The following is a 15,481-nucleotide window of genomic DNA, read 5'->3' as shown; positions in this document are numbered from 1 at the left end:
AAAACGCTGCAAATACAGCCCTCACAACGGAAGTGCTCCAGGCCTGTAGGGGGCGCTCGGTTATTAACGGGAGAGAGGGGGAGACGAGACAGTGAATTTATTACTTCTCAGACTTTCTAATGTTAGACGCTGCTGGAGCGGAGCGTCTCTGTTGGTCATGTACTACTGACAACTTTTGAGATTTTGCAGGACTTCTCGATGATGTTTGGAGCAGAGACTTCCTCCAGGTTCCTGGAAAAATGGGCCCCCTGTTTTAAAGACAAGGTCATCCACGAAGCCAGGGCCCTCAGAGAGACACCTCTCCTGAACAAACAGCTCAAATCTGCCATGAATGAAGAATCTGACACTGCAGATGATCCAGGTAGTATTACAATAGACATAATTCATTTGTATTGCAATAAGTTGCCAAAAACAGACATGTTTGCTCCAAAATCTTTTTAGATATTCTGGATGAACTACTCCAGACTTGATCAAACCGGAGCCTGTCCTTTTAAGATAAAAATCTTGGGTTGACCGATGCACATCAAAAGTTTGTAGTAACTTGTCCAGTCTGAGCAGTGAGGTGTTAAGCTAGTTTCACACAAGCACGCCTGAGCAGCATGGTCATAAGACGTTAGATGAATAGGGGACAACAAAGGTGACCTCAACATTGACAAGGTGTGAAACACATGAAGTAATGGTTTTCTTCACTGATTGCAGAGTGGCACAGCGACATGGCCTCTCTTCTTGTCTTGCTGCATCTTCTCACTCCGCAACCAGCTGGAAGGAAACGGGCCAAGAAGATCAGTGTCGGAGAGGCAACAGATCACCTGCTGAAATTTCACAAGGTTTGTCAACAAATCCAATTCCAAATATTGTGGTATCGTGTGTTTTAAAGAAATGCGTTATATGGAAGTGCTTTTCACTGTGTTTCAGTCCTGCCAGAGCCTGGAGGATCACCTCATCACCACAGAAGGAAACCCCCAGCCATATCTTCTGGCCACAGGGACTTCAAAAGCTCAGGTTTTCAGCTTCTACATAGTCGTGGATAGAAAGCTTCTTCCATGTCAGTCAGGTACATCCTTGGGCGCATTTGATGAGCTGTTCAAGTCCCACTTTGTTTTCAGTGTGAAATATGATGATGCTCTGTCCAGCCTGTACACATTTTTGCAGACTACTCTGTACAGCATAGATATTGGCACAATGGAAGAAAAGCCGTAAAAAGTTCAAGCAGCAAAAATGTTGAGATGTTTCCTCTGTGCGTCATCCTTTGGTACAGCCTTACTTTTATTCAGGCACCTCAAACTAATGCATGGAATCTATCCTGGGAAAAATCTGAGGCTAAAATGTGGTCCAATAGGATGTTGCTTGCAATTCTCTAGTTATTCTGGGTTTAGAAGACATCTCATAAAGATACATGCGCATATTGTCAACACATGTGCAACAGAGGAGACCCATTCCAACCATGCCATTCAAGAGCACAATAATCCTCTGTGCCTAAATGATGAAACACCTTCCACTTCATCTCAGCACCAAAATATTGAAGCAGGCCCTTCAGTGTCAACGGGCAGCAAAGATATGTGTGCATCAATTATTGCCAAGCTTTTAGGAAGCGGTGTACCAAATACTGTAGTGCTTTCTACCATCGAGAATTTAGAGGACTTTGTGGGAGACTTACAGTCTAATATTCAGGACCATGTACTAAACTTACTACCTGCCGGCAGTCCTGCAAGATCAGCCATAGAAGAGTTATTTAAAGGTATTGACAACCCTTTTAGCCACTTGAATTCTAACAGTAAATGGAAGAAATATTTCACAGAAAAATGGGATATTGTACCAGTTGAAAAGCGTCTAGGTATAAGGTTTGATACCAGACGAAATAGCAAAAGTGGAACCTATGAGCAAGTTCCAATCATTGACAAATTCATATATATTCCCATACTCAAAACACTCCAGTTCATCTTCAAGAATGAAACTATTTCTGAGATGATGCAAACATCTACTCAGAGTGACAAATACGAGAACTTCTGTGATGGAAGCTACTTCAAAAGTCATCCCTTGTTTTCAAGTGACAAGTTTGCCCTCCAAATCCAGTTGTACTATGACGATGTTGAGTGTGCAAACCCACTAGGGTCAAAAAAAGGTATTCATAAAGTTGGCTGTCTTTACTTCATCCTCAGGAATCTTCCACCCAAGGTGAATTCTGCCTTAATGAATATTCATCTAGTATCATTGTTTCATGCACAAGATGCTAAGAAATACGGCATTGATGAAATTCTGAAACCCTTAGTAAGAGACTTGAAAATATTAGAGACAACTGGGGTTGCTCTTCCATTTGCTGAATTTCCTGTACGTGGCACTCTTGCACAAATTACTGGTGATAATTTGGGTATGCACAGCATTCTTGGATTCTTGGAGCCATTTAGTGCAAATGACTTCTGTAGACTTTGCCTAATTGATAAATCTTCAGCTCAGTCAGTTTTCTCAGAAGATGACCCACGTTTGACCATAAGATCACCAGTTCTCAATGATCAACATTATTCTTCTTTGGTAGATGATCCAACTTCTTCATTTGGCATCAACAGAAAGAGCATACTGAACACTTTGCAGTATTTCCATAATGCAGAAAATTATGCAGTTGACATCATGCGTGACATTTTGGAAGGGGTTGGTCAATATGAGGTCAAACTTCTATTTGAATATTTGATTGAACATTTCATCTCCAAAGAAAGCCTCTTGAATAGGATTTATGCTTTTAATTATGGCTATGTGGAAAAGAAAAACAAGCCAACAAATGTAAAGCTTGACTGTGTCGGACATGGAATAGGGTTAAACGCATCACAAACACTGTGTTTGATCACCTTTGATATTTGGTGACCTGGTATCAGAGGATGATTTGCACTGGCGCTTGATGCTCTTGTTGCTGAACATAATAAACATTGTGTTCTCATACTCAATCACTGAAGGGATGACCGTGTATTTAAAGCACCTTATCATTGAACATCACCAGCTCTTCAAAGAACTGTACCCATCAAAGAACTTGATTCCAAAACATCATTTCATGGTCCACTATCCGAGGTGCATTCGAAAAATTGGACCCCTCATTCATATCTGGACTATGACTAAGGCTATGGCTATGGCTGGACTATGGCTAAACACCATTTTTTTAAGGATGGTGTGAAAAACTTTTTAACAGTATCACTTGCAAGGAAACACCAGTTTGCAGTAGCCTATCATTGGGAATGCCTGACTTCAAAAGCAATTGAGTCTGGTCCAGTCAAAATGTGTTTACTTGAAACACTAGAGTGTACAGAGCATGTGTCTACATATCTTCACATTGATTCACAAGCCACTGTCAACCTGACAAACTGGGTAAAGTGTGAATATCGCGTTGGCCTCTTTGTTTGTACTGACACAAGAAAACACACCAGTCTTCAGCAAAATAACTTCTATCATTGTGCACAATGGTAAAGTGTTTTAGTTCTAAATGAACATGAAACTTGTTTCCATGACCATTTCCATGCTTTCCAAGTTAGTGAAAACATCCCCAGGAAGATACTGGTTCTAGAAAGGGAGAAATTAAGACATTTCAAAAGTTTGGATTCTCAAATGTCCTATGGGTGTGATTTTTATTTTGATGTTGTGTCAGAGGGCTGTATTATTTAATCTGTTGGCCTAAAATGCCTAAAATGTTGGCCAAACTGAATGTATTGAATTCATGTTTTACGTTCTTGTACATGTTTTCGTGCTTTAACAGCACGTTTAACATTCTATTTCATGTTAACATAATCCTGCATTACAGAGAAGTTTGCTTTCAGAATCCTAACAGACTGCTGTACATTTACATTTAAGGTTGTTTTAAAAATGATCACACTTGCACTTTCCTCAGAAAAGTTTATGCAGCACAGAGGGATGTGGTATGGTATATTTTTTTCCAGTTTTGCTGAAATATGCAAATTTATTTTTTTACTACATATTTTTTATTTGTGATTTCCATTTGACCACACAATTTCCTAACTGTTAAGCTGCCATTGTAGCTGTTTATTTTAAATGTGTATGCTGTTACATGTTTACACTGTTACTGAAGAAAGCTTTTACTCCAAATGTAACTTGTTACAAAAGTTAATATTCATGAAGCAAGGAGTTGTGAACACACTTTCTGGATGTGTTCAAATAAAGGCATTGAAGTAATTTATGTGTTTTTTGTATTAATTTTCATCTAACAAACATTTTTTGTGATTTTATATTTTAACTCTGTAAGTGTTCAATAAAACAATTTCACTGTTAACACTGTGAAAGAGTTCACCTAAAATGAACTCTCAATGAGAGTGCTTTTTCCTCTTAATGGGAGTAGTGTTTTAACTCCCAGAGGAGTTCAGTTTTAACTCCTAAAAAGAGTTGAAAGATCAACTCCCGGAAAAGAGTAACTTTAACTATGCCCTAGAGTTTATTCGATGGTCTCACATGTACACTCAAACTGAGTTGATTTTAACTCAGAGAGTTTATTCCAAAGGGCCGAATTTGCTGTGCAGGGTTATTCAGACTCACAGGACTGAGAGCTGAGAACTGAGCAAATATACAGAACATGTGAGCTCAGAGGGTTATCATTTTCACACAGCTGCACACTAACCTGAGAGTTTCCAGTCTGCAGTGTGGAGTTTTTAGACCAGCAGACAGAAGAGTCACTCCTGGATCCTGCAGGTTGTTGTTACTCAGGTCCAGCTCTCTCAGAGAAGAGGACTGGGAGCTGAGGACTGAGGACAGAGCCTCACAGCTTCTCTCTGACAGTTTACAGCCACTCAGCCTGGAAAGGATCTTCACTCAGTTAATTACAAATCAAATGTAGAAAGTCAATGAAATCTTTTTGGATAAACTTGTTAAATCTGTTTAATCCTGACCTGAGAGTTTCCAGTGTACGGTTTGGACTCTCCAGCCCGTCAGAAAGCAGCTTAACTCCTGAATCCTGCAGGTTGTTGTTACTCAGGTCCAGCTCTCTCAGAGAAGAGGACTGGGAGCTGAGGACTGAGGACAGAGCCTCACAGCTTCTCTCTGACAGTTTACAGCCACTCAGCCTGAAGAGGAATCAACAGTACATAAAAGGAAACAATTACAAGAGATAGTTGTTTTTTCTCAATAAAGTAAAACTACATTTAACATGGACAGTGATGTGTTCACGTACAGAGCTTTGTTCGAGGCTTTGACCACTGGCAGCAGCCTCAGAAGAGCCTCCTCATTACAGGAAATACAGCCGACCAGTTCTCAGCACACTCCTGCTGTGACTTTAATATAAATCCTCACAATGTTGAGTTTTTAACGCAGTCTTTTAATGGTCATTGCTCCACGTTACTGGACAAAGAGGCACCTTTAAAGGTTAGGACTCGGGCTACCTGCAACAGTTGTCAGTGGATAACAGAGGCTGTCTGCTGCCTGAGACCACACTGTCACAGGTCTGAACGTCTGTGGAAGTGCATCGCCTACATCTGAAAGATCTCCGGCGTTCTTTTAAAGAAGCAGTACAGGAAGCCTGGACGGCTTATTTTGCTGACCTGATTTCTTCATCAAAAAGAAATCCCAACGTTTCATAACTATTTAAAACATTGTTTCACCAGCGCTCTCCACATTACCATGTTTCACTGTTGATGACTGCAATACCTTCCTTTCCTTCTGTGTTGATAAAGTAATGACTATTAGGTCCAATATGCATCATAACTCTCATCCACTTCATGCTAGCTCCTCTCTTATTCCTACCGTCTTGAGCTCTTTCCATCCAATCAGCTCACAGGATCACAACATTGGGCCCCTTTCCTCTGCTGTTGGCTTTAGCCCACGTCATTTAGGAGTAATAGTTGATAAATCATCATCTTTTGACAGCCATGTTAAGCAGGTAACCAGATCATGTTATGTCCACCTAAGAAATCTAAGTAAACTGAGAACTTTAGTTTCAACTGTAGTTTCACCTCGACGACTGCCACACACTCCTCTCGTCACTCAGCAAGTCTGCGCTTAATCGCCTGCAGTCAACACAGAATGCTGCTGCAAGACTCCTCACCAGGTCTCACATTACCCCCATCCTCACCATGGAGAGGATGTCGAGGACACTGTAAGATGTCTCCAGCCTGAGATGTTGCTCTCTTGGAGAAGGTGTAAGACTGATCAGGTAATCTTATGCCAATGATCTTACTGGCAACTCTTATGATCCATTGTAACCTGTTTCTGTACCCTAATGACAGGTTACCAAACCAGGAGATTATGGCAAAGGTGAGGACAGACTCTACCATGGAGGAGTAGAACAGATTCATCAGTCTGCTGCACACCCCAAACCAGTTAAGTTGACGGAGAAAGTGCAGTCTCTGCTGTGGCTTTTTGCAGACTGCGTCTGTGTTTTCTTTAAATGTTAGCTTGTTGTCGATAACAACACCCAGGGACTTGTAACACTGGACTTGGTCAACCATCTCACCCTTAATTGCTGTTTTAATTGGTGTATTAGGCTGCCTTCTCAAATCAATGCACGTCTTTAGTTTTACGTACATTTCATTTTAAAAAAGAGTTATCACGCCACTCTATAAAATCGTCCACCACTGGGCCACGTGCTATTTCCCTTCCTTGTAACAGGCTCACTATGACTGTATCATCTGCAAACTTCAGAATGCGTCTTCCTGGCTGGGAACTTCTGCAGCTGTCAGTGTAAAAAATGTACCAGATTGGTGAAAGGACACAGCCCTGTGGCGAACCAGTGGAGGAGAACAATGTGTCCGACAAAGAGCCATTAATCCTGACACACTGGGATCTGTCCACAAGAAAGTCTAAAATCCATCCAACAATGCCAGGACACAGATTCAAATCATTTAGCAGTTTGTTGGCTAAAATGTGGGGCTGACTTGTGTTAAAAGCAGAAGATAAATCTAAAAATAACAGGTGTGCATGTGTCCCTGGACCTTCAAGGTGTTTAAAAAGTAAATGAAGAAGGGTAAGAACAGCATCATCAACCCCTTTTTTACTCCTACAGGCAAACTGTAGAGGATCCAATGAGTCCTCCACAACTCCAACTAGCTCTCTCTTGATGAGCTTTTCAAATACCTTCATAACTAGTGAAGTCAGGGCCACAGGTCTAAAATCACTAATGCCCTTAGGGGACTTTTTCTTAGCCACTGGTACTATTGTGGACTTCTTCCACAGAGTAGGAACCTTTTGTTGCTCTAAGCAACACTTTAATATGTGGTGAAAAATAGGGGCTAATTGATCTGCGCAGTGTTTGAGAAGATGACCAGATATATTGTCAGGGCCGGGGCTCTTGTTGGTCTTGGTTTTACGGAGTATGTTCCTGACATCTTGTACACCCAATTCAAGCTGTGGAGTGGAGGAGGTTTCTAATTCTATCTGATCAGCTTGTTCTTTAAAATCTTTTGTATCAAACCTGAGATAAAAACGATTAAAATGAGCAGCTAGCCCCTTGTCTGATTTAAAACCATCCATTTTAATATTCATATTACCTTTTTTTGTGCCTGTCATGACTGACATGCCATTCCAGAAACTTTTTAGATCATTACCTTTAAATTTGTCCTCAATTTTATCCATATAACTGAATTGAGCTTTTTGAATCTCTGCCCTAACCAGTCTTTTTACCTCCCTGTTCTCTTCAACACTGCTATTTTTAAAGAGGTTATGTTTCTTCATTGTTATTTCTTTCAAGGACTTAGTGATCCATGGCTTATTGTTTGGATAAAGTTTCACCTGACGTGTGGGAATACAAGACTCTTCACAGAACCAAATGTAGCTACACACATTCAAAGTAAGTTCACTTATGTCCAGAGTATTTACTGGCTCACGGTGAGGAAACTAAGTCACCCTTACCTGTCAACTCGCTCAGGTCAAAAAATCTAAACCTTTTGTTGCCTTCATTGGACAGGACAGTGGATAGAGTCGGGAATGATGGAAGAGAGACCGGGGAGGACATGCAGCAAAGGGCTGAAGGTCGGAGTCGAACCCAGGGCCTCTGCGTCGAGTAGTGTGCCTCTATACATGGGGCGCGTCTTAATGGCTGAGCTACACCGGCGCCACATACGGTTGTCACCTTGTGAAAGATTATTTTCTGACTTTCATTAACAGGATATGAAGACAAAGCATGGGTAGAGAGGGTCCGTCATGATGGCCTCTGCTGTGGATAACGTTCTGCTGACTTAGTTTCTCTGTGACCTCCAGAGAACATTGGGGCAGTTTGCAGAGTATGAAGCTGTGGGATAGAGGGTCAGCACCTTCAAGTCCGTGGGCAAAGTACTCGGGGAGGAGTGAAGGTAAGAAGGAGCCAGAGATCAACACAGATTGCTTTGTCATCAGCAGTGATGCAGCTACTGTACTGGACTGTTCAGTCTGAAGGAAAGGCTCTTTATAAGTTTATAAATGTTCCAATCATCATCTCTGCTTTATTACAGTCGTCGTTGGGATTCTTCTCTTTGGACCACACATGATGGAGTCCAGATGAACATAACTCAGACTGTCTTAGACCAGCATTTATATATCCAAGTCAAGTTACTGAGCCGTGAACATGAACACAACACTGGTGACAAGATCCTTTGTCAGCTGACCCCTTCAGTGTGATATTAAAGCCATTTTAATTACAGGGTTATTCAGACTCACAGGACTGAGAGCTGAGAACTGAGCAAATATACAGAACATGTGAGCTCAGAGGGTTATCATTTTCACACAGCTGCACACTAACCTGAGAGTTTCCAGTCTGCAGTGTGGAGTTTTTAGACCGGCAGACAGAAGAGTCACTCCTGAATCCTGCAGGTTGTTGTTACTCAGGTCCAGCTCTCTCAGAGAAGAGGACTGGGAGCTGAGGACTGAGGACAGAGCCTCACAGCTTCTCTCTGACAGGTTACAGCCACTCAGCCTGAAGAGGAATCAACAGTACATAAAAGGAAACAATTACAAGAAATAGTTGTTTTTTCTGAATAAAGTAAAACTAAATTTAACATGGAGAATGATGTGTTCACGTACAGAGCTTTGTTGGAGGCTTTGACCACTGGCAGCAGCCTCAGAAGAGCCTCCTCTGAAGCAGAGTACTTCTTCAGGTCAAACACGTCCAGATCTTTTTCTGATGACAGTAAGATGAAGACCAGAGCTGACCACTGAGCAGGAGACAGTTCATCTGTGGAGAGACGTCCTGATCTCAGGGACTGTTGGATCTGCTCCACTAGAGAACTATCATTCAGTTCATTCAGACAGTGGAACAGATTGATGCTTTTCTCTGCAGACAGATTCTCACTGATCTTTGTCCCAATGTACTCGACTGTTTTCTTTTTGTTGTGTGAACCACTTCCTGTCTGTGTCAGCAGACCTCTCAGGAGACTCTGATTGGTTTCTAGTGAAAGACCGAGGAGGAAGCGGAGGAACAAGTCCAAGTGTCCGTTTGGACTCTGTAAGGCCTGGTCCACAGCACTCTGATAGAAACGTTTTGTTTCTCTGAACACTTTAGACCGCCAGGTTGTTTGTTCTCCTGACAGCAGATTGACCCTGGAGTTGATGAACTTCAGATAGACATGAAGAGCAGCCAGAAACTCCTGAACACTCAGATGGATGAAGCAGAACACCGTGTCCTGGTACAGTCCTCTCTCCTCTTTAAAGACCTGTGTGAACACTCCTGAGTACACTGAGGCTGCTCTGATATCGATGCCACACTCTGTCAGGTCTGACTCATAGAAGATCAGGTTTCCTTTCTGCAGCTGCTCAAAAGACAGTTTTCCCAGAGACTCAATCATCTTCCTGCTCTCTGGACTCCAGTGTTTATCTGTCTCAGCTCCTCCATCATGCTTGATGTTCTTCAGTTTGGTCTGAACCACCAGGAAGTGGATGTACATCTCAGTCAGGGTCTTGGGCAGCTCTCCTCCCTCTCTGGTCTTCAACACGTCCTCCAGAACTGTAGCAGTGATCCAGCAGAAGACTGGGATGTGGCACATGATGTGGAGGCTTCGGGATGTCTTGATGTGGGAGATGATTCTGTTGGCCTGCTCCTCATCTCTGAATCTCTTCCTGAAGTACTCCTCCTTCTGAAGGTCAGTGAACCCTCTGACCTCTGTCACCATGTCAACACACTCAGGAGGGATCTGATTGGCTGCTGCGGGTCGTGTGGTTATCCAGAGGCGAGTAGAGGGAAGGAGTTTCCCTCTGATGAGGTTTGTCAGCAGCACATCCACTGAGGTGGACTCTGTGACATCAGTCAGGATCTCATTGTTGTGGAAGTCCAGAGGAAGTCGACACTCATCCAGACCGTCAAAGATGAACACAACCTGGAACTCTTCAAACCTGCAGATTCCTGCTTCTTTGGTTTCAGTGAAGAAGTGATGAACAAGTTCCACCAAGCTGAACTTCTTCTCTTTCAGCACATTCAGCTCTCTGAAGGTGAAGGGAAACATGAACTGTATGTCCTGGTTGGCTTTGTCTTCAGCCCAGTCCAGAGTGAACTTCTGTGTTAAGACAGTTTTCCCAATGCCAGCCACTCCCTTTGTCATCACTGTTCTGATTGGTCCATCTCTTCCAGGTGAGGCTTTAAAGATGTCTTCTTGTCTGATGGTTGTTTCTGGTCTGTCTGGTTTCCTGGATGCTGATTCGATCTGTCTGACCTCATGTTCATCATTGACCTCTCCAGTCCCTCCCTCTGTGATGTAGAGCTCTGTGTAGATCTGATTCAGAAGGGTTGGGTTTCCTGCTTTAGCGATCCCCTCAAACACACACTGGAACTTCTCCTTCAGGTTAGACTTCAGTTTCTGTCGGCACTCTGCAGCAACAGATCCTGAATAAACAAACAACAAATGATATCAAAGAGTGGATCCTGAAGAAAATCTCAACATTCAAGTGTGGCTTTAGAGTTTTTCCTTCTGCATCAGTTTTATTAAAGCATTTAGTGGATGACAAACAAGCTCTGATCTGATATAGATGTGTGTATCATATTTACTAAGTTTAGAAATGTAAACCTGCATTTCCTCTTTCCATCATGTTAAACCTGATTAAATCCTCTTACTGCTCTGCAGACAGTCAGCCAGCTCCTCCTGATTTATTCTCCTCAGGAAGTGCAGAGTGATCTTCACAAATGCATCTCTGCTGCTCCTCTGATCTTCATCATCACCATCCAACACCTCCTCCTCCTCCCTCTGACTCTCTAAGCATGCTGGGTAATCTGAACTCAGAACCCTCTGGACTCTCTTCAGCTCGTTCTTCACAAATGTGACAATGTTCTCCTCCAGCAGCTGGAACAGAATCAGACTCTGAACATGAATATAAAGTGGTAGAACACAACATGTGATCCATCAGTCAGTCTGAAGGCCTGCTGCTCAAACAGAACAGCATGGAGACTGAATGATGGTTTGGCATTTAGCCTGTAGTTAATGTAGTTCATTGTAAACAGTGTGTTGTACACACCTTAAATGTGGAGTCCAGGTCTGTCTGATGCTGCTGGGCTGACTGATCACTGTGAACCTCTGAGCTCTGCTGAACTCTGTGGAGAAAACATCAAGTTTAAGGACAATTAATGACACAGCTGACTGATAGAGGGAGTGAGCTGTGGGGTCTGACCATGAGGGCTGGGTCAGTGGGAGGAGGGTGTCCAATGTTAAAGGATGGAAAGATAGCATGAGAGCAAACCACTGATTATGATCACTATTGGTTTTATTCCCAAACTGCCGAGACATGTTTTGCCAGTGATGCAGAGGACAGAATGAAGGGGAGTTTGAATGAAGGGAAGGGAATTTCTTGGAGCTAAGAAATAAAGATGTTCATCTTAATGAACAGCCTGGAGGATGGACAAGGGCAGAACAGGAGCCCTCAATCGGAGCACCTGGGGGCTGGGCAGGGGCCAAGCAAAGGCCTTGAGGTGAATGGATAGGAGGTTAACCCACAAGCTTAGCAGCTGTAGATGTCAGGAAGGATGATAACAAGGTAGGCAGAGCAGTTGTTGAGGTCAACCTGGAGGCCAGAAACAAAGAGGGATACCGTTCTGCAGGCCAGCTATGAGGCTGCTCTGGAGGCCTGCAACAGAACTGCTTTGAGATGCTCAACTGGTGTACGAGTGTGTGTGTGTGTGTGTGTGTGTGTGTGTGTGTGTGTGTGTGTGTGTGTGTGTGTGTGTGTGTGTGTGTGTGTGTGTGTGTGTTTTGATGTCACAAAACAAAATATATTATTTTACCCATCATAATGTTTAGATTGTTTATTGGTGTTTCAGATGTCTATTTTCTTTGTATTGTCTCCTGTTGTCACTGATTCTGTTTTTGTTGTGACGTTGTTTTGATCAGCGCAGATCAAGGAAGCGGTGGTGATGTAATGGGACCCTACATACTAATGAGTCATACAACACACTATGAAGCTCTGGACCAGGACATGAGTCTTTCCTCAGCAGAGTCAGAAAATTACCTTTTTGATTCTTACCTTCCATCAGCAGGATGTCCAACTTTAAAGTCAATAAGGCGACCGTAAGACCGGTAACTCTTCATGGACGCACAGCTGGGTCCAGGAGAGTCTGGTCTCTGCTGCTGCATCCTGATACAAACAAACAACATGATTAGTTACAGTGAGCTGTTGTTCACTTGTTCAGCAGCAGGTGTGACCAAGGTAGGCAGAGCAGTTGTTGAGGTCAACCTGGAGGCCAGAAACAAAGAGGGATACCGTTCTGCAGGCCAGCTATGAGGCTGAATAACTCAAAGTTCTGTACGACGATCACACTTTCACACTAAAGAGAAGATCTTTCTTAATGTGCAAAAGACAGTTTAAAAACAGGCTTGCTTTGCCTAACTGGTTACCATATTTGTGACTTTAGGGAAAATTCAGAACTAAAAAAACTCTGGAGCAAGAATTCAGAGGAGTGTGAGCAGGGCGGTGGTGTAGCTCAGGTGCTGGAGTGTGTGCTCCATGTGCAGAGGCTACAGTCCTCACTGCAGCGGCCCAGGGTTCAACTCCACCTCAGCCCTTTGCTGCATGTCATCCCCACTCTCTCTTCACAATATTTCCCATCTCTCTAAAGCTGTTCTATAAATAATGGCAACATGGTCATAAAATAATCTAAAGAATAATATTTTATATTCATATTGATTTGATAAATTCTTACCTTCCATCAGCAGGATGTCCAACTTTAAAGTCAATAGGTTTACCCATAGACTCGTCACTCTTCATGGACACACAGCTGGGTCCAGGAGAGTCTGGTCTCTGCTGCTGCATCCTGATACAAACAAACAACATGATTAGTTACAGTGAGCTGTTGTTCACCTGTTCAGCAGCAGGTGTGACAGTGAGTGTGAGTGATGATGGTGGAGTGATGTGAGTGCTGAGCTGTGACATGAGGCCTCTCTCATTTCTCTCTTTAGTGCCTCCTCGTCTCCTCGCTCCTCGGTCCTCCTGCCTGTGACCCAGAAATTGATCTCAGCACGCCATCTTGAAGGATGTCTCAATTCATAAAATGCATCTCGAGGAGAGAGGAATCGAGGATCAAGGATCGAGGAGGTTTGTCGGAGGAGCTATGAGCGAGGATATACCGCTATATCCTTTGCGAAAGTCTTTTCAGCACCGTGATGTAAAAAGAGGCGTGAAACAGCTGAAATATACAAACCACGGCGGGAGCAGGACTACACAAATGAAAGTGTCGCTTTTGTATTCATAAGTTGTAGAGATGTGCACTGCAACCGGTTAACAATTAACCGTCAGTTAAGAATTTTAACTGGTTAATTTAAACAGTTAAAAAACAAAACAAAGCTGTGCTGCATATCTCTGCTCCTGGGACACCTGTTCCGTCTGAGCAGGTATTCTCCGTGGTGTGTCTCACATTTAACAGAGTGCGCACCAGACTAACCCACAGCATGTCCACATGTTGCTATTTCTTCATCAAAACCAGAAGACAAACTGTCTCCTACATTAGAAGGACAGGTGTAGGCCTGGACTTTTTATTTGAAGTTTCCACAGCCTGATGTTCATGTATCGACTGTTTTTGAGCAGAAACAAAACATAACATTTTGGCGCGAGGCACAGCAGGTAACTCATTCATTATTTAAGTCTGCAGACACGCCGTCAGGTCCGGACAGGATCTCATGTTTATTAAAGTTCTGTGTGCTGACCATCAAAGAAAGATCGGCTATAGATGTTTATTGACTTATTGTTGCTGCCGGATCACACGGCTGTATGCTCACATGCCTGCATAAAACACTGGACAGTTAATATCTGTGGGCACGATTGTTGGTGCCACGTAGTTATGCTTGAGGATTACAATAAATCTACCTCTTAGTTGCGTGTGTGAGTGTGTGTGTTAAATTAAAAAATAAATGACATCCGAACATTCGCGTCACATTCTGCCACGTTGTGAATTGAATTAAAAGTAACTTGTCATAAACACTGTTCTGCTGACAGAGATCATAAAAACAGCAGGCTGTAACAAAACAGACAGACGATGCAGCTGTGCCACACATCATATTTAATTGACGTCGCTTTTAAGTGACGGCTCTGAAGCAGGGATGTCTCATGTTGTTAAATGTCTGTGGCCTCGACTCCTCTCTCCTCGTGCCTCTTCCTCGCCTCCTCCGCTCGCATATCCGTCGGGAGGGACTAAGATGCGAGGAGAGGAGTCGAGGAAAGGACTCGAGGAGGTACAAACTGAGACACGAGAAGAGCCTCTTGTCTCTCGTGTTGGTCCACTTCCTGCCTTTGTGTGTTTCCCGCTTGTTTGATTATGTGCCCCGCCCTTATTGTTTTCACCTGCCCCTTGATTGTCTCACCTGTGTCTGATCGGCCTCACCTCCTAGTTTATTTAGTCTTTGTGCTCCCCTGTCTCGGTGCTGGTTTATTGTCTTTGTCTTTGTGTACATCTACCATCATAATACCTGCTCCTAGTGTCCTCGTGGCTCCTCTTGTTACTGATGTATTTTTCCTGTGGATTATCTGTTACCTGGATTTGTTTGAAGTAAGTTTTTGCTCTGCCTAGTGGTTTTCCTTTTTTGTCTTTAGTTGGATTTAAGATTTTGTTTTTGCATTTGCCTCAGTTAATTCAACTCTTTTCTGAGTCTGCATCTGGGTCCTCAACCTTTTTGAGTCATACAACACACTATGAAGCTCTGGACCAGGACATGAGTCTTTCCTCAGCAGAGTCAGAACATTAACTTTTTTGATTCTTACCTTCCATCAGCAGGATGTCCAACTTTAAAGTAAATAGGTCGACCCATAGACCGGTCACTCTTCATGGACACACAGCTGGGTCCAGGAGAGTCTGGTCTCTGCTGCTGCATCCTGATACAAACAAACAACATGATTAGTTACAGTGAGCTGTTGTTCACCTGTTCAGCAGCAGGTGTGACAGTGAGTGTGAGTGATGATGGTGCAGTGATGTGAGTGCTGAGCTGTGACATGGAGGAGAGTCATGGACAGTTAGAGATCCTCATCTCACCTCAGAGCTTCATGTTCCCCACGCAGAGAGCTTTTAGAGGGAGGGGCTCCCTCCTCTGTGTCCTCACACTGATCCATAGCAGAGCGCCCC

The 15,481-nt window shown here is 43.2% G+C and overlaps 1 protein-coding gene across 1 annotated transcript in view; it reads right to left on the bottom strand.

Annotated features, from left to right (window-relative positions):
* The window catches only part of LOC138609462 (NLR family CARD domain-containing protein 3-like), a 37,618-nt gene extending 22,385 nt beyond the window's left edge, over nucleotides 1-15,233 (bottom strand). Inside the window, exons 1-8 of the mRNA XM_069682098.1 lie at nucleotides 15,124-15,233; nucleotides 13,073-13,183; nucleotides 11,395-11,470; nucleotides 10,997-11,222; nucleotides 8,977-10,768; nucleotides 8,698-8,869; nucleotides 4,878-5,044; nucleotides 4,610-4,783 (exon numbers count right to left, since the gene is read on the bottom strand). Of these exons, the coding sequence (XP_069538199.1) occupies nucleotides 4,610-4,783; nucleotides 4,878-5,044; nucleotides 8,698-8,869; nucleotides 8,977-10,768; nucleotides 10,997-11,222; nucleotides 11,395-11,470; nucleotides 13,073-13,183; nucleotides 15,124-15,233 (2,828 nt within the window). The remainder of the gene's footprint in view (nucleotides 1-4,609; nucleotides 4,784-4,877; nucleotides 5,045-8,697; nucleotides 8,870-8,976; nucleotides 10,769-10,996; nucleotides 11,223-11,394; nucleotides 11,471-13,072; nucleotides 13,184-15,123) is intronic.
* Nucleotides 15,234-15,481: the final 248 nt, after the last annotated feature.

Source organism: Semicossyphus pulcher, unplaced genomic scaffold, assembly GCF_022749685.1.
Source record: "Semicossyphus pulcher isolate SPU_LCO1_2020_fin unplaced genomic scaffold, fSemPul1.0.p SCAF_5, whole genome shotgun sequence".
NCBI lineage: Eukaryota > Metazoa > Chordata > Actinopteri > Labriformes > Labridae > Semicossyphus > Semicossyphus pulcher.
The sequence above is the reverse complement of the archived record's forward strand: the minus strand, read 5'-3'. Positions and strand labels throughout refer to the sequence as shown.